At 48.9% G+C, this 26,882-nt stretch overlaps 1 protein-coding gene across 3 annotated transcripts in view; it reads right to left on the bottom strand.

Moving 5' to 3' along the window:
* Positions 1-1,353: 1,353 nt before the first annotated feature.
* CHST11 (carbohydrate sulfotransferase 11) overlaps positions 1,354-26,882 on the bottom strand; it is a 259,981-nt gene continuing 234,452 nt past the window's right edge. For all 3 annotated transcript variants that reach the window (XM_047741588.1, XM_047741589.1, XM_047741590.1), the window contains exon 3: positions 1,354-6,477. In XM_047741588.1, coding sequence (XP_047597544.1) covers positions 5,623-6,477 — 855 coding nt within the window. In that variant the 3' untranslated portion in view covers positions 1,354-5,622. The remainder of the gene's footprint in view (positions 6,478-26,882) is intronic.

Genomic DNA, 26,882 nt, shown 5'->3' with positions numbered 1-26,882 from the left:
GTGCTCTACCAAGCCCTCGGGGTCCTGCCCCCTCAAACGTCTTCTTGGCCAATGGTTCTTAGTCTTTTTGGATATTTGGACTTTTTGAGAAAATGTTTGAAAAGGCTTTGGGGGCTGCCATGGAATTGCCAATATCATTCTTATTTTCTGAATCAATGTCTACTATCATAACAGTTATGTGATCACCAGTTACATCTCAAGGAAAGGCACAACTTGAGAAAGGAGAGCTCTTTCCAAGAAAGGACACTTTAGCACTGGATACTAAGGATCCTGGCTGGTGCTACCGCTCTTCACTGGGAGGTGGATCAGTAATGACCTCACTTTGGCCCTCCGTTCCTGTAGCTCTTGCCGTGTCAGCCAGAGGGAATCATTGGTGCAATCGGAGATACCCATTAGCTGGCCATTGCCCAGAGGGCATTTTGGTCTTACTCTGAGAATAAACGAACACTGGGCATGTTCTCATTTAGGCTTGCTTCCCAGTGACATTTTCTACTGTCCTAGATGAGACAGGGACAGGCCCTGACCAAGGGATGTCCACTTACTACATTAAAAAGAAGTGCATTTTCCACTGATTTAAGACAACTGAGCTCCACGGTCTGGACATCTCCCAAGCAGAAGGGACCAGAGCAAGGACAGTAGTGACACCAGGCATGGGTGGGAGCTGGCCACTGGTGGGGACAATTACAAACCCTATCTGACATGGTTGAAAATGGGATACATTTTAAATCTAATCTTCTCATGTGAAACGATTAGATAACACATTTAAAGAAATTAGAATAGAATACACGACTTTGAGTATGTTTCGTTTGGCACAATAGAAATAAGTCAATCATTTCTAGCAATAAAGCTAAAAAAAGTCTGTCATGGGAGCAGCTACGGCGTGTCTGAAAAGGAGTGGGTCTGGAATTGGAAAATTGGGGCTCCCAGGGCAGGTCTGCAACTTCTGAAGGGTGGACAGCTGCTCAGAGGCATGTTGCTTAGTGGCCAAAGCGTGGGGTTCTGAAGGCACCCTGGATACCGGCTGTCACCAAAACCATTTAACCTTCCAGAAGACCATTTCCTTATATTTCCCATGGGTGGTGGGACAACATGATCGTGGTGGGCCTCCTAGAGTATGACCCAACAGAATTTGTGGGCAAAACAGGAATGAAGAAAGCTCCCATTCATCCACTGAACAGGAAGGGTTCAGAGTGGTGGCGGCCTCATCTCTGTTTCTCCCTCTCCATCCTTTGGCGCACACGAGCAGGGCCCCCCACATGCTCAGGCACACAGCCCACCCAACCCGCACAGTCTTTTGTCAATGAGCCATGAACAAACCATACACAGAGAGAAGCTTCTTTTTTTTTTTTTTTCCCTTCAATTTAATTGAAGTTACTTAGAAAAATAATCAGGCTTGAATGGCTTTTCCTGGAGGAAGGTTCATGAACATTTCACGCTTTTGTTGGCAATGTGGAATTCAGCTTTCTTGAACAGTACAGTAGGAGACAGGGAGAGTTTTCTAAAACAAGCCCTCTACTGCATACAAAGATATAAGAAAAAAAAAATCACACTCCACAAAGATGTTAAGTTAGATGTGCGTATATACCATACTGAGCATGCTCATAGGAAAACAGTACGGGCAGCCACTTCTGTACCTGACAAAGAGCAGCAAACCGAAATTTGCCTGCGAACAGCCAAGGGGCAAGTTGGTTATTGTAGGTCCTGTTGCCTGTTCGTAGGGTCCGGTCAGCTGATGAGAAAATGCTGGAAGAAATGCTGGTTGTTGCAAACTGGGGGAGCCATGAGGTCAATCCCGCTGACACAGGAAGGGGCCCGGGTGGGATTCCGGTCCCCGGGACGGCATAGAACAGGGCAGCTCTGACTGTGTGTGTTGGTGTGGGGGGGGGGGGGGGAGGGGCAGTCTTCGAGGGAGATGGTCTGACACCATTCACCGGGGACAGAGTCCCTTGGGTTCTTGCCAGGTTGGAACAGGGCCTGAGTAATCACTACCTCAGCAGTGGTCTAGAGCCCACCAGCTAAGGGGGCTAGTGACTTGCGTTTTTGTTTTCTCCTGGGAATTTTCTTCCTCCTCTGCTGTCAGAGGGTGGGACTCACCTGGTAGACAGGGAGGAAGGTAGGTCCCCCCTGAGACACCATAGGTCAACTGACTGCCTTTCTTCCCAGACCAGCTGGGGAGGCAAGGAAGGGGATGGGGAGGGTAGTCCAGAGAAGCTGCAGGAATTCAAACCCTGTGGCTAATATTCTAGAATTTTCCAACCAAAGGAATAGGTTAAGCAGGAATGTCCTTGCAAATACTACCCTAACTGTACCTGGTTTTGAAAACACAGCAGCACCTTTGAAAAGTGGCTTGGAGGTGGGATGCCGGCCTGTACTTTTCTCCAGCAAAGCATGCAATGGAAAGTGTTTTCAAACAGTTTTCTTTAAAAAACAAAACAAAACAAAATAAAAAACCAAAAATACAAGCTTTTGCTTCCCAGGCACATTTTACCCATGGATTCTTTTCCACCATGGACACAGAATACTTTCTACATTCTGCACAACAGTTGATTCAGTTTTTTTTTTTTAAGGTTTTTATGCTATTAGAAAATAAAATGTGAACACAAAACACAAGGAGAAATTCCCTCATTGTAGAACTACACTGATGCCTTGTCCCCTAAAGGACAGTCTTTCTCACTTGAGAGAAGATGTAGGAAAGGCAGTACTCTGCTCACGGCCCGAGTGAGCTCGCCCAACCCAACCCAACAAAGATGGTGGTGGGACCACAGAGCTTGGGAAATCTATGGGAATTTCCATTGGAAAACCAAAAGCACATGGTGGAATTGAGGAAGCACTGCTCAAAGGTTGGGCTCCCTTTGCGTGCGTTGAGTAACCTAAGGCTTGAAGAGTGGGGGGACTGTTCTGTGGCCTTATGTCCCCCTCTCCGCCCCCCCTTCCTCTGTCCATACCACCCAAGACCATCCCCTGCTCCCTTTGGGAAGGATGGAATCATTGCCCAGGGTAGTATCCAGGATTAAAACCATTGCACTTAAATAAGTTTGATTCATTTGATAACGTACCTCTGTTGCTATAAACCAGATAGAGATGGATTGGTACTGTTTTATTGTTTTGTTTTGTTCTGGAGAAAGGTCAGGGAAGTTGTTTTATCCTCGACAACCTCAAATATGCTAAATCAACCTAACCTAAGTATATTCTGTGGAACATCTCTGAGATCTGCAAAATAAGAGTATCCTGGTCACATAAGTTCAGGAAATGCTACCAACTCAATGCTTTGGGCGGTTCATAATGCACAGCGTACATCCAAGGCTCTTAAAAGTCCTGCAGAAAGGAAATTGTCTTAACTTTCTTTCCCAAGGATATTTGACCTCAAAATGGTTTCTTTCCCTTTTTTTCCTTTTCTTTTCTTTTCTTTTTTCTTTCTTTCTTTCTTTTTTTTTGCATCACACTAACTTCACAACTCTTTGACTCTTTGTTCTATGGAGCACATATCAGGAAATGCTGGACAAGGATTCATTAGCAGAAGCCCTATTTGTGAGGACAGTGTCCCCTGCCTAGAAACAGGGCCCAGACTCCCAACTCCAGGGACAGCGAGGCCTGTCACTCTATTCAGTAAAACAATTGGCACACATATCCGTCCAAGGAGGGCACTGTGACTGTGCCCTTCACAAAGGGGAGAGAGCTTGAAAGAAGGTATACAACATTTTATAAAAAGCTTTGGCCACCCTCTCCAGTGCACACCTCACCCACATTCAATAAAATCATATTCTCAGTGAGATGTGGCAGCTGTTGCTGGGCTGGCCGTGAGCTTTACAGTTTTAATAGTTTCTGTGAATAAATTATTCATTTTTGTTTGTTTAGAATATTCTCACCCCTTTGCTATATACTGCATCAAAAACAAAACAAAAAGCAAAACTTACCCACACCCCATCCCACCCCACCCCCTATTATTAGAACTATAATTATTATTATATACAGGATCTGCTACCAACTCATTCACTAGTTGTAAGAGGGATGTGGCTCAAACTTCACCCGAGGCATTGAAATGGCTGGAAATGAGAAGCGTGTGCAGATGGTAATTAGCAAGGAACAGGAAGTGGAATGTTTCCGACCTTCCGGAGGAAAGGGGGCACAGATTACAGTCATGGAAGGCTGTCCTTGAGGCTCATGCATGGTGCTCGCCAAGGCGCTGATGGTCTCAGCCTCTGGAGGACTTGGGAGGGGTATGTGCGTGCGTGTGTGTGTATAGGTGGTCTACCTCTGACCTTCACCAGGGGAGAAATGCCAGACCACTCCAGATCCCCAGTGTACGAGGCCTGCCTGCCGTAGCCTCTCACTCTTGGACACAGCAAAGAGAACACTTCTATGCTGAGGCGTGGGTGCTGGGCTGACAGCACAGGAAGAGGCACTTGGCAAATGAGTCCCTTCCCTCCCCCAAGGCAGACAGTACTAATCAGTCACAGCCCGGCTCCTTGCTGTGCCTGGCGAATCCATGCTGGTGCTTAAAGGCAGACACCACCAATCCATTGGAGTGGGCAACATGATGAGAAACGCTTTTGTCTTCTCTTGTGTTGGGCAATGAGCCTGGATTACTCACCACATCAAGTGGCCTGTTCTAAGTGTGTGGTTTTCAAATTTGGGCCAGAGAAAAATGCAAATTTGTCGGGTCATGGACCTTCTGGGGTTGTTCAAAATGGTCCAGACCTCATGTGAAGTCCATGAGTATGAGGGGTTTGCTAATGGTTGAGCTGGAAACTGTGTCCACATAAAGCTTCTTGAGGGCCGAGACTATTGGTTTCGTTCAATGCTCTACCCGCAGGGCCTACAATGAGGCCCCACACGTAGTAGTTGCTCAATAAATACTTGCTGACTATAAAGCAACAGCCACTTCACCAGCATAACTGGCACTGCCAGTTAAAAATTTCTGTAGAAAGGCCTACTCTATCAGACTACTAATTCTGGTGAAAAAGGGAAAAGAAAAAATAGCTACAATCAGCTCTTCTCCTTGGGTTAAAAAAAAAATCACTTTTTTTTTTCTTAGCGCAAGGGACTCTTGGGTTGCTTGGAATCTGCTTGGAATCTGTCCCTCGCAAAGGTGCCTTTTTCTATTTATTTCTCACCAGTTTCTGAGAAGGGTGGCATCGACAGACATCACGATGGTTGTTATCACACAGTTAACCCTATGAGCGCCTAGTGAGAACATTCATGCCCCAAAACGAGCTGTAGCAAGTACAGAACAAAAACACACATTTCTTCTGCAAAGACATTAGAATCTTGCTGCCACAGAAAGAAATCTCTACAGAGACCATGTTTAAATAACTATAAATAATATTAATTAGAATTTATGGGATGCACAATTCATGGAATTCACCAGAGCACAAGGAAACCTCTGAGACAGTGTTGTAGGTATTCACGTCTAAACACGAGGACACCCATCCTTTTCCCCTGCAAAGACAGCCGTCCTTCCCTACTAAGGATTTTAAATAATTCTCACCATGCCGCTCGCAGCATCATCCCCACAGAAATATTACTTTACAAAATAACCCAATATCCATAGAATTTCTTTCGACAAATAAAAAAAATCTTAAATTAAAAAGCACGATTCTCTCTCCCTCTCCCCGACCCCCTTCATTCCAATTTCAGGTAGCTGGGCACTGAGTAATTGAACATTAAAAAATCGAGTTTGTAGACTTCGTACAGCTGCGTCTGGTGCTCGGAGCTGATGTTCTGGAAGAACTCCGTGGTCATCTCGTCAGTAGTTCTCGTCGACTTGGCATAGGTGGGGAACTTCAGGTAGCTGCCCACGCCCGCCAGCCGCAGGACGTAGTTGGAATCCTCCTCCAGCGTCTCGTACTTGCCCACGAGGTCGTAGTGGATGTGGCACGGGTGGCAGAGCGAGTGCACGGTCTGCCAGTGCTCGTTGAAGGGCTCCTCGCGCTGCGTGTGCGGGTCGATGAGATAAGCCACGAACTCCTCGAAGCGCACGTCGTCGCCGCGCCGCAGGGCCTCCTGCGTGGCGTTCTTGCGCTGGCGCCGGATGATCTTGGTGCCGTAGCGCTTGTGGAAGGACGTGTTGTACTTCTGAGTGAACTTGTTGCGGTAGGCCGACACCAGGCGCTCGAAGGGCTCGCGCACGAACAGGAACTTCATGTAGCTTTTCAAGCGGTGGTTGATCTCCGGGATGCTGTACTGGTTCAGGGTCTTGAGGTTGGCCGCCACGTGCGCCTCGTTGGCCGGGATCTCCATGGGGTCGCTGTACTTGCCCCGCCCGCTGAGCACCATCATGAGCCGCTTCCAGTTGGTGCACGCCACCTTGGGCACGTAGCAGTAGATGAGCTCGTGGTCCTCGTCCACCACCAGGTGCTTCAGGTCGTTGGGCGTCAGCACCCGCCGCTTGCGGCTCAGGGCGCTGTTGGCGCGACAGGTGTCCGTGACCTGATCACGCCTCATCTGGTGCAGGACGGCGGTGTTCGAGAGCTCCAGCTGCAGAGGGGACACAAGAGGGACACGAGTTCAGTATGGGCGCGGGAGATGGGAACCTTGGGCTGCGTCCACAACCGCCACGGCCTGTGTGGGGGGATGGGGACCCAGCATAAACGGCCACTGACCTAGATGGCCCGGTCTTCCTTCCTAACTCTCTACCAGCTGCCTCGCCTCTTTGGGTTCTTTGTTCCACCATGTTTCCTTTGTGGAGCAATAGTCACGGTCAACTCTAGCTTCAGCATCACCCTCTACCAGCCTGGCACGTTCCTAGAGCTGCACATAGGCTGTTTTCCTTCTCTCTGTACAAGCACCTTGAAACGAGGCTGATTTAACAGCATCAAGGACCCGCCACCATTTCCAGGCAGCCTACCAGGCTACGCTGCGAGGCACCGGGGATGCGGTCATAAAAAATACAATGAGGTTACTGCTCTTGCAGAGCTGACAGCCTAGCTGGAGAGAAAGAAGGAACCGAGGCTCAGAGAGGTTAAGTCACTAGCTTGAGATCACACAGTGAGTGAGCAACCGACCCCGTATTCAAACCCAGGTTGGTCCTCCTGGCAACCAGGGCTGCCCACTTTGCAATCTACCCTGAGGTCCAGAACTCCCATCTTCTTGACTGAAGCATGGCGAGTCTGGCATTTGATCGATCTACATTAAAGTAGGCGGATCCAATTTCTCTACGAGGCCACGATGGTGAACATCAGTTGCTTTGTGCGTCTTCTGGTGCCTCTGCCTTGATGTTCCTCTGGGAACCCCCTTTCCTCCACTCCCAGTTCCTTTTCTCTCTCAAGCAGGTGTGTGGTGAGAATGGCAGCCTGGAGCTTAGGGACAGGGAAGGCTAGACTGGGAAGGGAGGGTACAAAAAAAGAGGAGAAGACAGAGGGACGTACTCCCAGTGATGTCACCTCAATACCTAGGTCCATACTTTGCTGAAACCAGACCCCTCAACTCCTGGGCTTTTGTTACGGTAGTCGGTACATCTGCTTTGGTGCATAAAGCAACGTGAGTCCGGATTTTGGAACCCAAATAAAGGGGACTGGCTTTTACTACCCTTGAGCCTTTCTTCTTTGCCATATTCATCCATTGATGTATCCATCCAAACATCTGTCCAGACCTCACAGTGTACAGGGTACTCGGCTCAGTACCCATGGGAGAGAGAACATTTTCCTAAAGGGCTCACAGTCCAAGGCATCAGACCAGAGAGCTGGCCGCCTCAGAAGGGCCCAAAGGGAAGACATCTGTGCTCCTCTAGGTTCTAGGAACAGAAGTGTCTCCTCAAAGGCCATTCACTCCCCTGGGAGCCAGTGCTTCCTAGGATAGGAAACAGAACACCGCACTGCCCTGGTGTGCTGACAACCCTATTGTTGTTGGCTTAATGCCATGCCTTTGTCTACCTTCCTGAATGCGCTATGTGGCTCTTCTTTTATTTTTTTTTTTAAAGACTTTTATTTATTTGACAGAGATCACAAGTAGGCAGAGAGGCAGGCAGAGAGAGAGAGAGGAAGGGAAACAAACTCCCCGCTGAGCAGAGAGCCCAATATGGGGCTCGATCCCAGGACCCTGGGATCATGACTTGAGCCAAAGGCAGAGGCTTAACCCACTGAGCCACCCAGGTGCCCCGTGGCTCTTCTTTTAAATATCCAAGAGATTGATATTAATTATGGTTAATGCTATAGAGAAAATGGGGCACCAGCACTAGGGAACAGCCAGTCTGGGGCTGCAGAGGACATGGTGTCGTGGTTATCTTCCTGCCCCAAGAACACAGACTCCATCCGTGTACTTGTCTTTGACGTCCTCCATAGTCTGTGCCAACCTACCTTTCTAGTTCCGTTTCTAGTCCTCCCCCATTCAGAACCAAAGGGAGCTCCAGAGAAATCAATGATTCACTCTTTTCCCTGTTTCTTGATGAAAAAAGTTTTTTTTAAAAAAATCCCATATAATTAACATATACTGGCATATTAGTTTCAGATACACAATGTATCGATTCAGTAATTCTATACGTTACTCAGTACTCCTCTTAAGCGTACTCCTGATCCCCTCACCTGTCTCGCTCCCCACGCCACCTCCCCTCCGGTAACCACCAGTTCTCTATATTGAAGAGTGTGTTTGCCTCTTTCTTTGTTTTGTTTCTGAAATCCCACATATGGGTGAAATCATATGGTTATTTGTCTTTCTCTGACTTTTTTCACTTAGCATCATACCCTCTAGATCCAGCCGTGTTGTTGCAAATGGCAAGATTTTATCCTTGAAAAATTCCATCGTGTGTGTGTGTGTGTGTGTGTGTGTGTGTATTTTACATCATCTTTATCCATTCATCTATCTTCAGACACGTAGGCTGCTTTCACATCTTGGCTGTTGTAAACAATGCAGCAATACACAGAGGGGTGCATGTATCCTTTTGAACTAGTGTTCTCATATTCTTCGGGTAATGATGCGGTAGTGCAATTACTGGATCATACGGTAATTCTGTTTTTAATTTTTTGAGGAACTTCCATACAAAAGCAGTTGCACCACTTTGCATCCCCACTAACAGTGCACGAGGGTTCCTTTCTCTCCACATCCTCGCCAACACTTGTTTCTTGTGATTTTAGCGACTGACAGGTGTGAGGTGATACGTCGCTGTAGTTTTGATTTGCATTTCCCAGATGGTGAGTGATGTTGAGTGTCTTTTTAAGTGCCTGTTGGCCATATGTTTGTCTTCTTTGGAGCACTGTCTGTTCATGTCTCCTGTCCTTTTTTAAGTGGATTATTTGGTTTCTGTGGTGGTGTTTTGTAGAAATTCTTCATGTATTTTGGATATTAACCCTTTATCAGATATATCATTTGCAAATACCTCCTCCCATTCAGTAGGTTGTCTTTTCATTTTGTTGTTTCCTTTGTTTACAAAACTTTCTTTTTTTCTTTTTTCTTTTATTGCTATAGTCCCAAAAGTATACTTTTGCTTTGGTTTCCCTTTCCTTAGGAGACAGAGGTAGAAAAAAGTTGCTGTGGCTAATGTTGGAGAAATTGCTGCCTCTACTCTATTCTAGGATTTTTATGGTTTCAGGTCTCAGATGTAGGTCTTTAATCCATGTTGAGTTTATTTTTGTGTATGGTGGGAGAAAGTGGTCCAGTTTCATTCTTCTGCATGTAGCTGTCCAGTTTTCCCAGCACCATTTGTTGAAGAGACTGTCCTTCCCATTGCATATTCTGGCCTCCTTTGTCATAGACTAGTTGAGCATATAATCATGGCTTTATTTCTGGGCTCTCTGTGTGTCTTTGTGCCAGCTTTGATTACTAGAGCTCTGTAGTATGTCTTGAAATCTGGGATTCTGAGGCCTCCAGTTTCGTTCTTTTTCAAGATTGCTTTGGCTATTCAAGGTCTTTTGTGTTTCCATACATGCATTAGGATCTTTTGTTTTAGTTCTGTGCAAAATGCTGTTGGTATTTTGATAGGGACTGCATCAAATCTGTAGATTGCTTTGGATAGTATGGACGTTAACAATATCTGTTCTAATCCATCGGCATGAAATACCTTTCCAGTTGTTGTCTTCAATTTCTTTCATCAGTGTTTTGTAGTTTTCAGAGGACAGGTCTTTTACTTCTTTGGGTAGGTTTAATCCTAGGTATTTTATTCTTCTGGGTGCAACTGTAAGTGGGATTGTTGTCTTAATTTCTTTTTCTGTCATTTCATTATCAGTGTAGAGAAATGTAACAGATTTCTGTATATTGATTTTGTGTCCTAAAACTTTCTTGAATTAGTCTATTAGTTCCAGTAGGTTTTTGGTGGGGTCTTAAGGGTTTTTTTTTTTTTTTAAAGATTTTATTTATTTATTTGACAGAGAGAAATCACAAGTAAGCAGAGAGGCAGGCAGAGAGAGAGGAGGAAGCAGGCTCCCTGCTGAGCAGAAAGCCCGATGTGGGGCTCGAACCCAGGACCTGGGATCATGACCTGAGCCGAAGGCAGCGGCTTAACCCACTGAGCCACCCAGGCGCCCCAAGGGTTTTGTATATAAAGTATCATGTCATCTGCAGATAGTGAAAGGTTTACTACTTCTTTACTAATGTGGATGCCTTTTCTTTCTTTCTCTTGTCTGTTTACTGTGTGTGGTGAACACTTCCAGTACCATGTTGAGTAAAAGTGGTGAGAGTAGACATCCCTGTCTTGTTCCTGATCTTAGGGAATAGCGCTTAGCTTTTCACAATTGAGTATGATGTTAGCTGTGGGTTTGTCATATATGGCCCTTAATTATGTTCTAAACCTACTCTGACAAGGGTTTTTATCACCAATGGATGTTGTAATTTGTCAAGTGCTTTTTCTGCATTTATGGAAATGATTGTATATGGTTCTTATCCTTTCTATAACATTGATGTGATATATCCTGTTGATTGATTTTCAAGTATTAAACCATCCTTGCATCCTAGGAATAAATCCCACTTGATTGTGGTGAATGATTCTTTTTGATTGTGTTGTTGGATTTGGTTTGCTAGTATTTTGTTGAGGATTTTTAAATCTATGTTCATCAGAGTTACTGGCCTGTAGTTCTCTCAAAAAAAAATTTTTTTTTTGGTGTCTTTATCTTGTCTTGGTTCTCCTTTAACATTTCTTGTAAGGCTGCTTTAGTGGTGATGAATTCCTTTAACTTTTGTTTGGGAAACTCTCTCTCCCTCTCTTCTGATGAGAACCTGGCTGGGTGGAATATTTATCATGGCACTCTCTTCTGGACTGCAAAGTTTCTGCTGGAAAAAAAATATCAGCCTTAGGAGGTTTTCCTTCTCTGCAACTGCTTTCTTTTCTCTTGCTGCTTTTATTTTTTATTTATTTTTTAAGATTTTATTTATTTGTTTGTCAGAGAGAGAGAGAGAGAGAGCGAGCACAAGCAGGCAGACTGGCAGGCAGAGGTGGAGAGAGAAGCAGACTCCCCGCTGGGCAAGGAGTCCGATGCGGGACTCGATCCCAGACCCTGGGATCATGACCTGAGCCAAAGGCAGCGGCTTAACCCACTGAGCCACCCAGGCATCCCTCTCTTGCTGCTTTTAACATTCTATTTATCACTACTTTTTGTCATTTAAAAGAAAATATTTTTATTTATTTATTTGACAGAGAGAGACGCAGTGAGAGAGGAAACACAAGCAGGGGGAGTGGGAGAGTGAGAAGCAGGCTTCCCGCAGAGCAGGGAGCCTGATGTGGGGCTCGATCCCAGGACCCTGGGACCATGACCCAAGCTGAAGGCAGACACTTAATGACTGAGCCACTCAGCCCCCCCCGCCACTTTTTGCCAATTTAAATTACTGTGTGTCTTGGTGTGGATCTCCTTGAGTTGATTTTGTTGGGGGGGGGGGTTGGTCTCTGTGTTTCTTGGATCTGGATAGGTTTCCTTCCCCAGATTAGGAAAGTTTTCAGCTACTATTTCTTCAGATAAGTTTCCTGACCCCTTTTCTTCCTCTTCTGAGATTCCTGTAACGCAAATGTCATTATGCTGGATTGTGTCACTGAGTTCTCTTAATCCATTCTCACTTTCTATTCTTTTCTCTTTCTCCTGTTTAGCTTGACTGCTTTCCATTACTCTCCATTACTTTCCATTACTTTCCATTACTCATTGATTGCGGATCTGTTCTTCTGCTTCCTCTAGTCTATTGATTCCCTTTAGCCTATTTTCAGTCTCGGTTATTGTGTTCTTCATCTCTGATTGGTTCTTTTTTATGTTTGCTCCTTGTTGAGGGTCTCACTGATGTCCTCCACTCTTCTCAAGTACGGTGAGTATCTTTATGACCATTACTTTAAGTTCTCTATCAGCTGTACAGCTGATCTCTGTTTTGTTTAGCTCTCTTGCTGTGATTTTTGTCCTGTTCTTTCATATGGGACACATTCCTCTGTCTCCTCATTTTGTTTTGCTCTCTGTGGCTCTTTCTGTGGATTAGGAAAGTCTCCTGCTCCTGAGGGTTGTGGCCTCATGAAGAAGAGGTCTTGTCGTGCCCAGAAGTGAGATGGTCCCTGTTCAGCAGAACCTGGCACTTCGGAGGGGTCTCCTGTGTGCACCGCACATGTCTTACTGTTGTGGCTAAGCTGCTTTTGCTCCCAGTGCATTCGTCTGCAGTCACTCTCTTGACCTTTTGTGGGCAGGGTTTGGTCCTTATGGCGGCCAGTCTGGGGCTGCCTTGGGCTTGAGGAGGGTCAGCCCAGGCATTTGCCATAGTGGCAGTAGCACCAAACTGCAGGGACTCGCCTTGTGTTCCTTGAGAAGCGTTGGTTGATGGACAAGGCCTGTGGACCAGTGATGCCCCCAGCCCATTGCTGGGGCTGCAGTCAGGCTGGCATGTGTGGTCATCATCTCCTTTCCCCAGGGAAGGAGGCACTTTGGAACAATGTTGGTCCCTGTCGGGGCTGCTTGCACATGGCTAGGCTTGTGACACTACTTTCGATGGACTTCTGCTGGTGCTGGGTTGGATGGGACAGGCCGGCAGGAGAACGTGGGGCTAAGGCGCTGTGAGCAAGCCAGGTGGAGTGTGTTCTGACTATGCTGGTTCCTGCAGGTGTCCACGCATCTAAGCCAAGGGGGCAGGGAGGGAAATAATGCCCACCAGCTCTTTTGTTTTAGGAGAAGTCTCCTAAAGATCCCCTGCCTTTCCAGCACACACTCTGAGATTAATAAACAAATACACTGCCTTCTTGCATACCCCAGGCTTTTTTTTTTTTTTTTTTTTTTTTTTTTTTTAAGCTGCTGGTCTATGCTATATCTCAGCAGGGTTGTCTGTTATATGTCTCTTTAAGGGAGTTGGGGGACTCAGTTTCCTATCACCCTCTGGCTCTCCCAGAGCTAAGCCTGCTAATTTTTAAAGTTCTAAATGTTAAGCGCCACTGATTGTAAGAACTCATGAAGTTAAGTCCCTCTGGTTTTTAAAGTCAAATGTTATTGAGGTTTATCTCCCCAGTGTAGGTCCCCTGTGCCTGGGAAGCCTGGTGTGGGGTCTGCTCCTCTCCCTTTTCTGTGGTGGTAGTGTCCTTCCCTCCCACTGACAGTGTCCCAGCTCAGTTTGGTTCTTGACCATATCTCCACCCTTCCCACCATTTTTGATGTGGCCTCTTCTCTACCTACAGCTGTGGAGAGTCTGTTCTGCCAGTCTTTGGCTCATTTTCTGGGTTATTTATGCTGACTAGGGGTGTTATCTAGGTATATCCATAAGACAAGGTGAGCCTAGGATCCCCCTACTCAGCCATCGTCTCCAGAAGTTCCCTTCTTTTTCCTTTGGGCCCAACCATTTGCATTTAGGATTCTCGCCCTTCCATTTTTGTGGATATAAACCTGACAATCCTTCAAGTTCCAATGACCCCTGCCAGATGAGTGGAAGAATCATTCTTTCCTCTGAAAACCCACTGCATTAAGCATCCTTTACCCCCTGCCCCCAACTGTCTAGTTCATGCTTGGTTTTCTCAAGATTGGTGGCCACTTGCTTCACGGAGACTCAGAGTCCCAGAAGCACTGCCCCACTCCAGGACAGACTATAGGTGACCCGAGTCTTGAGAATACAGAGGGATTAGTGAACACCACCCCACCCCAACCACCTGGACAGCCAAGTCAATAAACCCATGAACCTGGGTATCACCCAACAGGCTAGCCCTGAGTTTCCAATGAAGCACAATCCTTAGAGTTCATCTAAAACATTCACAGGTCATCTGTGATGGGCCTAAATGAGGAGATTTGTTGAGTTTCCTGGAGACCTGAGGCATAACCTGGTGGTCACCAGAGAAAGTCTTAACACCCTGCAGTATAGCCCTGTATCCACCTCCCCCGTGGTCCCAAGGACATCGGTGGTCATCACACAGCACGAGACAACAACAGACAGTAGGAGGAGTTACTCTAAGGCTCTTTCAAAGGTTATTTTAATAGATCATCTCTAATCTTCCTGGTAATTCTCTGAGTTAGATGCTATCACACTGGAAATTTCCACTCTCAAGGGAAGGAAGCAAACCAAGACAGTGCTAACACAATGGAAATTCCATGTGTGAAAAGTAAGGAGATTTTCGCACAACTTTTAGCCTCACAAACTACTGGAAAGCACAAAGAAGTCGTTAGTGCTTTTCTAATAGATAGTCCCCTATATTGGCACTCTTCCCAACAAGAAGTAGAGTTTACTTCTCCAACCTCTTGACTCCCCCTGGCTATGAGTTGCTGACTAGTCAAATGTGGTAGAAGCCATGATGAGCAAATTCTGGGGCCAGGTATGAAACCTTGGAGTTCCTACACCTTGGTTCTCCTGAAAGGCTGCCATAGTTTCATACCACACTGGCTAAGGTTCCCCTGTCCAACAGGAGTGCCATGAAGTGTGGACTTTTTCTTCCCATGGCTGTGTCTTCAATGCTTAAAAAAGTGGCAGTCACATAGTAGATGTTCAATAAATATTTGAGGTCGTGAGTGAATCAGTTAATAACCTCTTTAGAGAAATGTGATAGGAAAGCAGGAAGGTCCCTCTGTAGCAAATGTTGATGGACGCCAGAATATCCCTTAATAAAGGCTGTGCTAGGCTGAGTAGTGTCCCCCCCAAATTCATGTCCACGTGGAACCTTAAAATGGGACCTTACTTGGAAGTAGGTATTTGGCAGATGTAACTAGTTGTAGTCTTAATAAATTAGGGTGGGCTGAAATCCGAAGATTGTTGTCCTAATTAGGAGAGAAAACAGAGACTAAGAGACACCCAGAGAGAGATGGCCGTGTGATGATGGAGACAGAGGTTGGAGTGATGCATCTACGAGCGACAGGATGCCAAAGATTGTCAGCACCACCCAAAACCTGGCAAGAGGCGAACGGGTCTACCTGGTAGCCCTATGAAAGGAAAACAAGAGCCAAGGCTTCAGTCAATAACTTTGTGCAAATTGATAGAGTATAAATGGATAGGAGAAGATGACATCATACAAGAGGATATTTTTACATCGCAAAATAAGGAAAGCATATTAGAACACGAGTAACAGCAAGATGAGATTTCAAAACGAAGCTCTGGGCTTGATCTTCTTTGGGCAAGACCATGAATCTTCTGAGCTTCTGTTCTCTTAGCTGCAAAATGGGGATAGTACCACCTCCTCCGCAGGGATGTCAATGAAATCAAATCAGGTATGGGTTCAGCATTTAGAAAAGCAGATCAAACCTAGTGCAGCATTTGGACAAGATATCGTACACAGAAGGCAGTTAATATGTAGGCGTCTTTTCATGAAAGATGAAGAAAGAAACCCAAAAGAGAGAGCCAGGAATCCCAAAGACCAATTTCACCAGCCCAGTAATTTTGTTCCAGGCAATTCTAAGTCATGGAAGCCAGTTAATATTTTAAATATGAAAAGTTCTGGCTTGCATGTCTTGACTTCTTTTTAAAAACTTTTTTTACTTAAGTTCAATTTAGTGAACCTATGGTGTATTATTAATTTCAGAGGTAGAATTCAGTGACTCATCAGTTGCATAGAACACCCAAGGCTCGTTCCATCACATACTCTCCTTAATGGCCATCCCCTGCTTACTCTATCCTTGTACGCACCTCCCCTCCAGCAACCCTCAGTTTCCCATTTCCTGACTTCTTAGCAGACAGAATCATCACCTTAAGAGGAGCATTCATACCATTCAATTAACAACAACAACAAACTGTCCAGAAGAAACCAGAAGGGCTCGGAAGGAGAAAAGACCCATGAGTTTTGCCTACTCAAATAGCTATTGACTGTTCTGAAGGCAATAAACGACTAAACAAACAGAGAAACCAGGGGTCTCCCCCACTTTCTTTTCCCTAGGTCTTTTCAGTCGGAGGCAATTCTCTGGGTCTCCGGGGAGGTAGCATGTCAGCTAAATACTGCCGTCAGGGCCACAAAGCCATGAGAAATGGAAACGATACCACGGTGTCATTTTACATGCAGTTGCAGAGACAAAATTAACTCGATAGGGCTTTGAACTGTGGTATTTGAGGTTTCTTTCTCTTTCCATTTCCTTTTTTGCCACAGCAGTCAAGGTGACAAATGGTGCACCTGCTGCAATGAAGTCTGGCTGGTTCCCCTCGGGGGTGGGGGTGGTGTGGTCTGGGGCACAGGTCGAGAGACTAAGCACATTCTCAAATGGGGACTTCCCCTTGCAGGGGAAGATATTCACCTGCACATCTAGTGTTAGATTTTTGTACAAAATTGTTTAATTTGTTTTTTAATTTACAATAATTTTGGGGGCGCCCAGGTGGCTCAGTGGGTTAAGCATCTGATTCTTAATTTCAGCTCAAGCCATGACCTCCAGGTGGTGAGGTCCAGCCTGTGCTCGGTGGGGGGTCTGCTTCTCTCTCCCATCTGCCCCTCCCACCGCACCATCCTGGCCAAGATGATGCAGGAGACATTTCTGATAGCAGCCTGGTCAGTTCTAGATCTCTCCATGCTTATCATTAGGACCAGTAGCATGTGAGAAACTGTGATCAGGTAGACAGTGACTTCCAACCTTAAAAACTGCAAATCTGGTCACGCCACTTCCGCACTTGCCCCCAAGTGCAGGGCTCACGGGAGCTGCTGCAATGTTCACAACTCTTCAGCAACTAACAGGTTCCCTGAGTATCAGTTAGGGAACTCTCCAAGGAGCCTACAGCTATGGGACACCAGGAAGACAAGGGACTGGAGAGGACTCACTGCTGAACGGTTCAGTCCTTTGTCACTGAGAGAGAACGTCTGTCTTTATCAGGGGATCTGATAATTGTCTGAGCGGGAAGATCAGTCTCCTCTTCCACTCCCTTTCTCTCTCCATTTCTTTTTTTTTCTTTCTCAAAGGTATTTGAAGAGAACACAACAAAGGACCGCGCTGAAAGAGGAAAAAGCAAATATGCTAACGATGAGGGCCATGATTAAGAATCTCATTTAGTTGGGGCGCCTGGGTGGCTCAGTGGGTTAAGCCGCTGCCTTCGGCTCAGGTCATGATCTCGGAGTCCTGGGATCGAGCCCCGTGTCGGGCTCTCTGCTCAGTGGGGAGCCTGCTTCCTCCTCTCTCTCTGCCTGCCTCTCTGCCTGCTTGTGATCTCTCTGTCAAATAAATAAATAAAATCTTTAAAAAAAAAAAAAAAAAAGAATCTCATTTAGCTGTGGGCTTCCTAGTAGCAGGGACAAAAGGGAAATGTGATTAAATCTCTTTGCCTTTGTTCTGTGTCGTTCCAAGTGCTCAGGGTGGACACCGTACAAGATTTTAAAGGACTCAGATTTCAGCGGAGGAGGGAGCATCTGGGATTTGGCTGGCTCGTGCTGGAGCATTAGGAGGGCGGCTTTCTTCCACTGACTGAATGCTACTACGGCCACTCTGCACCTCATGCCTATAGACGGCTTCAGAATTTACAGGACACTTTTACACACACCATCCTGTTTAAGGAACACACTGGAACTTCTCCAGAGCCTGGTAAAAGGAGGTTTATGTGTTGGCAGACCTAACATGTCCAACCATGTGACGTCTCTTTTTGGGTTACCACAAGGGATCGCGTATATTTCATGTTAGTGGTTCCTAACCTGTAGCATGCGTGGGAGTCACCTGAAGGGCCCGTTAAAACACGGTTTGCTGGGTTGCACCCCCCAGTTCCCGATTCAGTAGCTCAGGGACCGGGTCTGAGACCGCATTTCTGCAAATTCCCAGGCATGTTAGTTTGCTTGGGCTGCTAATAAAATACCCCAGACTGGGTGGCTTAATTAAGAAATTAATCAATTAAGAAATTAATTTTCTCACAGTTCTGGGGGGGGGTTGGTTTACTCTGAGCCCCCCCCTTTGGCTTGCAGACATCTGCCCCTTGATGGATGCCCTCTGTGTGCATTTGCCTCTGGTGTCTCTTCCCTGTCTTGTGAGGACACCAGTTCTACGGGATTAGAACCCACCTAATGGCCTCATTTTCATCTAATCACTTCTTCAAAGGCCCTCGCTTCAAACGTGGTCACATTCTGATTTAATACAGCATGTGAATTGGGGGTGGGGGTGGGGGGCACCATTTGGTCTGTTACACAGGTGATGCTGATGCTGCTGGTCCGGGGACCATACTTTGAGAACCACGGGGTTCTGTAATGAAGAACTCACCAAGTCACGGCTACCCTCAAACTCCGGACACAGAACCCGGGTTCCTCGCCTGCTGCTAAGAGGCGCCTGGACCCACCTCCGCTCTCAGCCTGGGCTCCCTTTGTCTCCGTTTGATCTCCCAAAAGTACAAATTAGGTCGGAGGGGGCCTGATTCCAGGAAGCCGTGAACATGGCTAGAGGCTCTCGGCTGCATCCTGCTTTCTCATTTTGAGGTCTATTTTTAATCTGGACGGTTAAAAAAGGCATCTATAATTAGTTTAAGTAGCAAACTGAGGGACTGTTTGACAAAATCTTTAAAACTTCACTACGTTTCATCTTAAAAGGAAGAAAAACTGGTTTCCTTTAAATTAAAACATTGTCCTGGTGTTTACAATTTCTTTCAGACATCAGAACCCAACCGGAAGGAGTGGCTCTTCCGTTCTGCTGCCCTGGCGGGGAAGGCGCAGAGAAGTGGAAACCTGGAGAAGGTAAATTCTGGAGGCAGCAAGAGAGCGGCATCTGGAGCAATCTGCCATTAACCACTGTTCGCCTGGGCCCGGGCTCAGTTTCTCCACTTGAAAATCCTAATACAAGACCCCTCCTGGCACCTCGGCTGCACTGGCCGTCATCCTGACAAGCTGAGAACAGGAGGAGAGAGACACCTGATGATCTGATTCCCTGGGATTCCATCACCATTCTTTCTGCCAGAAAAATTCCTAAACGCTCACGGAAAGGGCTCGCCTAGAGGGATCACTGGAGGATCCGCAGCCCCAGCAAACAAGAGGCGGGCACTGATCCTAACCACCTACTATGTCCCAGGCACTGTTAATCCCCGCACTCTAGCAGATAGGTATCCTCCTGGTCCCAGCTTATGGATGGAGGAAAATGAGGCACAAGGAGACTAAGTCACTCGCTCAAGATCAGGGAGCTCGGGACTGGGGCTGTGCTCTGAGACCCTGCATTGTGTGGCCTCCCGGGGTCTGCACACCACCTCCCCTCCCTAGGAGTTGTCATCTGGAGGGTAGAGACGCTGGATCCCAGGGTCTCTCCCCTGGCAGCTCCCTGGGATCACAGGAGAGGCTCTAAACACCTTTTGAGTCCTGAGGCCAGCCCCAGAGATCAGATGTAATTGCTCTTAGTGCGGCCAGCTCCCAGGGCATTCTAAAGCTGCCCTGTTGGAAACCACGGCCCTGCAGGCTCCAACGCCACCAGCTATAAATTAAAGCACATACGGGACACTCAAGCAATGCCTGAGCATGATGCATGGCAAAACTCCTTTTCCTAGCCCTCGGATTTAAAGTGAAGGGGCTTTCCGTTCGTTCGGCAGGGCCAGAGGTCAAAGGTCTAGAAGGCCACAGTTCTCAGCCATGTTTGGATGCATCCTTAGGGAACCATGAGGAATTACATAATGCTTAACCACTTTTATGTTCAGAAAAGAAAGGAGAGAAATACTGACTCTTTAAAAAAACAATCTGGGCTGAATCTGTCACAAGGCCTAAAGGGTTCAACGGTGCCAGGAAACTGGTTGCTTAGGATGTGAACTTGTCACTGAGGAAGCAGGGGCTGTTTGGTTACAAGGGCTGAAGGCCTGCAGGAGCTTCTCCTACCTTCCGGAAGCAAAAGGAAGAAGGAAGGGGACGCACAGATGGGGAGCATTTTGAGCTCTGGCAGATGAGGCCAGGGAGAGGCACAGGAGACGCTGGGTGCCCGAGGGCCCAGTGCTCGCCTCTAGAAGCAGAACCCCAGCCAGGCTCAGCTGACAAGGCCACAGGGAGCCAAGGGCTCTGAGCGGAGGTAAACCTCTGGAGCTTTGAGGGCAGAAAGAAGCAAAGAGAGGTTTCCGGCTAATGGCTAAATGACTTCTTTCGTGCGCAGGGTTTAAATCTGTGACTGGGATGAGGGTCACAAACTCAATCCGCCTTCCAGAGCCAGCCAGAAGTCCCCGGGCCGCTGAAAGTAAGTGATGACTCTTCAATCTGGCTCCTGTTGCCAGGAGGGAATGGGAACCTGGTCTTTCAAGATGCTTCCATTTCTCAACAGGAGCCAGAAAACCAGATTTTATGTGAAATCTTGGCATTCTTAAATGTTAGCTACAATTAAAAAAATTGTCTTAATACGTGGGCCAAACCGTGCTTGTTTGGGCTGGGTTTGCTAAGGGCCACCAGCTGGCGCCCTCACCCAGGCATTTGAGGACACCAGGGCTGGTAAGGAGGTGCTCTTGTGGGGGCAGGTGTTCGGCACAGTACCCGTCCTTGTCCCAGAGGATCAGCTCAGTGAGCAGAACCCAGGAGAAGTTGAGGTGGGTGGGTGGGGGGGAACCCCAGGTGGAACCGGCCAGACTGCAGGCAGGAGCCCCTGGGAGCAATTTGGAAAGTTGTCAATCAGCAGGAGTTATTAAGAGAAACCACCGGAACCTCAGCTCTCCCAGCCCCTTTCTGCGTTAGTGCTCACCCACGTCCTTCTGATGCTCTTATCCCGAGGTACTTATTCTGTGTGGCTCTCCCTTCCAGAATGCAAGCTCTGGGAGGGCCGGTAGCTTTTACTTTCTTGTTTACTCCTGTCTCTCCAAGAGCCCGGCATGTACCAGACCCTCCAAGCTTTGTCCCAAGACTGGGTGAGTGCAGGTGGGCACGAATGACGTGGGGATGGCTGATGCAGCTGCAGGGACTTCCAGGTGCCTAAACCTACAGCCCCACGTCGTCTTTCCACAGAGGTTTCTGGCACAGCCCCTGCAGCGGCAGCGCCGGGACTCCAGGCGCCGGCTGGAAGCAGACTCCGGAGAGCTGCGACAGCCTCTGAGACTGGCACTTTCCACCCATCTGGTGAGGCCAGGAAGCAGGAGGAGGGAAATCGTGCAGGAGGGTACTGGAGCCAAGGGCCGCCTTGGGAAGGCCTGGCGTAGGGTGCGTGCTGCTGGGGCTCCCTTTCAGCCAGGCCAGGTGCGGCTGGAGGGGTTGCATTTCCAGTTTAGATCAGCTGCTTGGGCTTCCGGAGGCCCCGGGCAGGGTGCGGGAGGGGCGCAGGGACAGGGATGGGGCTGCTGCCAAGCTGGACCGGCTTCCCATGAATGGTAGCCAGGAACAGGGACAATGGTGAAGGGACGTGGCCCCCACACTGCTTGGGAGGCTGGGTTTCCTGGGAAATGAGAACTCCAAGGACAGGGGTAATGTGCACCTGCCGACAGAGCTTGGGGGCCCTCGGAAGTCCCTGCTGGCTGGGGGGAGCAGGGAGGAAGTTTCCACGGCACGGCTTCAAACGGCTCAAACTGTCTCCCAGCCAAGGTGCTGACAGCACCCCTCCCAGAAGGGCCTCCTGGAGGGCGATGTTCTTCCGAGTCAGGGGCCTCTGAAGCCCTAGCTTCTCTTCCTGGTCTCCCCCTCCTTGGACCAACTGGTTTCACTGGTTCCTTTCCTAGACTCCCCAGAATCCTATTTTGCCACATCACTTGGTCCCTTTAGGGCTCGGTTTTCCCATCTATAAAATAGGGACAGTAGTGGCTACTTCTCAGCGTTGGTCTGAGGATTCAGTGAGCGCCCACAAAGCAGATGGCAGGGTGCCACGCACAGAGTAGGCCCTCGGTCAAGGGCAATTTGTTTTGTCATTAGCACGTATCCCGTTACAGAGGGCTGCTTCGTAAGTGGCCGGCAGAGCGGCGAGCCTGTCACTCCAAGAGCAGCTCCCGATCCTTACGTAAGGGTCATGGTGGGTGCCTGGCGAATGTGGGTTCCTGAGAGATTCTCTCAGGGTACGGCTGTCCTGCGTACCTGTCCTTGACCGCTGTCCCGTGGTAATTCTACAAGTGAAACCCAAGGATGGTGGACCTGGGTTCCATTTTGAGCACTGCTGACTAAGGGTTGCTTTTATGCGAGTGGGTTCCACGTTTAATGTCCCACACAGTTGTCATCTGTGCAGAACAGCTGACTCACGGCCACGCAAGCTCGCGGACATGGGACATGACAGCAGCTGGTAGGCAAACTGGTAGTCTAAGGATGAATTTCCCAGCTGGACGGAGATCCCGTCAGTATGCACTAACAGACTACACTGACGTATGGAACTGCAGAGGACGTGAACTCTCGGTTGAGAGACACCCAAAAAGGATGTATTTCCTGATCGGGTCGTGTGTTACAGCAATATCCCCATTCCTCATTGCTGAGAAGGTATGCACGCGCCACTCCGTTGGGCCCTTGCATCTGTGTGTGGCCTGTCTCCTGGAGGGGGACGGCTGGCCCTTCACAAAGTGGGGAGGTTGAGCCAGCGCTGCAGAGGGGCCCCAGCCCTCCTCTCAGCTCTGCCAGGGGACACCACCTTCCCTCCACTGTCTTCTCCCTTAGTGCCCCCGAGGAGCTGCTTCCACCACCTTCCCCCGGTCCCCTTGGCCTTGAGCTGCTCCATCCTGATCACACAGTGCCATGACCGGTATGAGTTCACCGGTGTCCCAAATACCACTTGGTGTCCACCACGTGCAGGACTTAGAGATGATGAGTTTGGGGCCAACACCTTAAAGCCTTTCCAGTATTAAGATGTTCTGTCACCTTCCCGCCTCTCCCTCTTTTAAGGCCCGTTTGGGATCATGGAAGTGTAACAAGAAGGCTGTCACAGAGTGCTGCAGGGACAGATGTGTGTGCATTCGCTAGCTGTGTGCCGAGAAGCCTGCGCACCTGGGCTGTTTTTTAGGTCGTGCTGGGAACACATAACAGAGCCGCACATGACAGCGTGGATCTCGACCCCGGCCCACGGATGGATACGACACCTTCAAGTTAATGGCATCAGAGGCACGAACGCCCTTCTGTTTGGAGAGCTTTGGAGGGACTTCTCACCCCCAGAGTCCTGGGAACCCAGCTTTAGCATTGTAAAACACCTCAGTGTACAACTGATTCTGATTTTCAGATGGCAACACTGAGCCCGAGAGATGGGAACTCCTCCAGGCCCAGAGCTAAGACTGCAACGAGAAGCGGCACCTTCTCCTTCCATCCACCCAGCAGCCCTTGCTGGTGGCACAGGGATGGATTCAGGGACAGAGTGAGGGGCAGGCCAGCGCCATCTCTGAGGTGCTAAACTGTCTCTGTGAAGCGTAGGAAACATCCCCGCTACCTTCCACCAGCCCATGGGGAGAGGAATCTCACATTCTACCTGGGCCCACAGACGAGGAAAGGAAGAGATCCCGATGCCGTGTGGCAGCTGACAAGTGCTCCTCTAGGGACCAGGCCTACACGGCTGTCACACGCCTGGATCTAGGCCCTCCTGTCTGGACGCCTGGGCCTTCCCGAGCCTCTATTTCCCCGGTTGTGAAATGGACTCAACAACCTGCCTCAAAGGAGGGGAGAAAGACCAGACGAGGAGTTCTGCCTTGGCACGTAAATGCTCGGGAGAGCCTCACAGGGCAGGGGTGGGGTGAAGGGGGATAGACAGTGCGGGCCCCTGCCTTGGTAGAGAATGAGGTCCCCAAGGAAGGAATGTTCCTGAGAGGCCGGAGAGATAAGAAGCTGTGAGCTGGGGGAAAGGAAGGCCTTGTAGGCAGGGGGCGGGGTGGGGACAGAGGAAGCAGGGAGACTCCGGGTGACAAAGGCCAGAGCCCCTCTGCTCAGGCTGGGGGCCTGCAGGGACAGGGACCAGTGGGCCCACTGAAGCTGGGTGAGCCTGTGGGGCCCACGGGAGGCTGCGGCACACCCCACCCCAGGCCTTCCAGAAAGGAAGCTCCACAGACATAATTGCACTGCCAGAGCGAGGGGGGCTGCTGGGAATCTTTTTTTATACACTAAGTGGCATTCTCTGAGCCAAGGCAACGAACTGATGCAGACAAGCGAGTGGGGTCAGGGTCTGAGGGGGGCTGATTTTCATGAATGAATCTACTTCCTGTGGCAATGGAAGCCTCCAGGCGGGGAACCCTTCAGCTCCAGGAAACAAAGTAACCTGGTGACAGCTGGGGACACCCAGGCCTTCACAGGAGAGAGCCGTGGCACCCCCCTCCTGCGGTGTCCCTTTCACTTCCCCTGCTCCGCACATCCTCCGGGCCTGACTCTGAGTGCACGAGCCGGTGGCGGGGGATCGCCGTCCTCTATTTCTGTCTTCTTTAGAAAGACACAAAAACTACAGTCACTCAAGAGATGCAAGCCCGCCTCCACCATGTGTTTTTCTGGACTGGCCTGGAGAAGGTACTGGGCAAAGGGTCTGTGTGAGGTCTGGAGGGACACAGAATGACCCAGAAAACTACAGCCTCACCTGCAGGCTCAGGGGGAAGAAGGTAGAAGAGCAGGTGTCGCGATTATGGAGGGCAACACGGACTGAGTACCCATCATGGGGCAGCGGAGATGCTGGGCCCAGTGAGGGGATCAGAATTGGCAGCAGGAGAGGGACAGACCAGGAAGACCCAGGCCGGGAGAAGAAGGGAACTCTCCATCCTTCAGTGAAGTCATGGATGCTCAGAGCCACCCTGAGTCTGGGAATTCCTCAAAGTATATCCTGTGTGGGTTTCCGCCGCGAGCTGGATGCTTTCTTTGTGACTGGAGTGTGGCCTGCGGTGTGGGGACGTGGGCCATAAGAGAAGCTCTGGTGGGACCTCAGCACTGGGATGGGGGTGCCTGCCGTATGTGGTGCCTGCCAGACATCCTAAGCAGCTGGCAGCCGCCACCCTTAAACCCCACGATAACCTGAGAAGCATTACCCATTTTACAGAGGAGTAAACTGAGGTTCAGACTACTAAGACATATATCTCAAGGCCTACACCTTGTAAAGTGGTGGGGCCCAGATTTGTCCCTGGCAGTCCAATTCTGGAGCATGGGTCTGCAGCCCAAGCCCGTGACCCCCACACGCTGCCTGCCTCTGTGGCCTCAGCCATCCCACCGGGAACAGCTGGGAGCACATAGGCCAGTCCACCCCTCAGATCTACCTTGAAGGGGAGGCATGGCTTCCAGGGCAGGAGACACACTTGGGCGATGAGTATTGAACTAAATAAACCCTCAGGAAGGAAGTTCTGATTGAACGGTCTTCCCCAGGCTGCTAAGAAAGTAGATCTTAAAAAGTTCTCACCACAAGGGAAGAAAAAATGTATGACTGTGTGCCGATGGATAGTAACTAGACTTATTATGGTGATCTCTTCTCATGCTATGCAAGTGTCGAATCAGGTTGTATACCTGAAACTAATGTTCTATGTCCATTCTAGCTCAATAAAACAATAATAAATTCCCTTCCTAAAGTTCTTACGGAGATTTAAAAAGCACCATCACTTACTGGTTAAGCAGCATATCCCATAGGGATCATCTATAAATGGTGCTAAGGGAAATGAGGTTTTCTTCCCAATGATACCACTCGTTTCAATTCTCAGAGCCACAGGGCATGCTTTTTGCCTCCTTGTCCCTGAAGCCATGTTTGGTTTCTGGGAAGATCTATGATGAGGATACCTCACAGCGGAGGGACGTGTTTCTCCTTGGCTTTCGTAAATTGGATTTTCAGGGTGGTTTACGCTGCCTTCTAGCACATCTACAGGTCTGTTTAGGGGCCTAACAGGGTCCAGAGGACCCCGGTCTTTCATGGGCACCTGAGAGGAGCTCAGAACTGAACCAGCATCTCAAAGGGCTGCTCTCTGAAGGCCCTACTCAGTCAGATGAGGGCAAAGCAAAGGCTTCGCCAGGAGCCCAGCCATCCACAGAGGCTTCCCGAGATGCCCTCGCCACGGGGCTGGCCCCCTGCCCACCCTGCTTCTCTGGGCTCTGCCACAGCTTGGCCAGCCCAAGGGCTCCTCAATCAGGCCAGAATCCAGAAGGGCGGGGCATTTTCTCAGTTTTATAGAAACTTCTAACCAGAAACATCTGGAAATCCATGGGATGGAGTTGGAGGCCTCAGGGCAAAGCTCCAGCTTGGCCGGGCTGGGCATTCGCTATACAAGCTTGAGTCACTGGCCTCTTTCCCAGCAGCCTCTGCTGCAAAACGGCCCTCCCTCCTCCTCCTCTCCTTTCCACTGAACACGGCGCACTCATTTCATTCTCGAGGCGGTTGGACTTCCTGTCCCGTCCTTGGTCATCACCCTGAAAGATCCCAGAGGAATCTCAAGCTTGAAATATTTGAGATAATCCACAAACAAAATTCAACTTCTGGCCTCACGCCTTCCACACAACACATAGGGGGCTTCTCACCAATGCCGTCTTCTAGTTAAAGAGCCCAGAAGCAGCTCAGCATTGTGGAGAGGGCATCGTCTCTGGAGCCAAGGGGACAGGTCAGGTGGCAGGGGAGGGTCCTACCTGTGGGACTTTGGACAAGTCCCTTAACTGGCCCATGCCTCGGTTCACTCATCTCTAACGGGGCCGGTAACACCACGCAAAATACACAGTCAGGATTCAACCAGAGGATCCACGTCAAGTTCAAAGCCCAAGGCTGATGCCTTCTTTCTGGATCTTGTGC

The sequence above is a fragment of the Lutra lutra genome, chromosome 8 (genome assembly GCF_902655055.1).
Source record: "Lutra lutra chromosome 8, mLutLut1.2, whole genome shotgun sequence".
Taxonomy (NCBI): domain Eukaryota; kingdom Metazoa; phylum Chordata; class Mammalia; order Carnivora; family Mustelidae; genus Lutra; species Lutra lutra.
The sequence above is the reverse complement of the archived record's forward strand: the minus strand, read 5'-3'. Positions and strand labels throughout refer to the sequence as shown.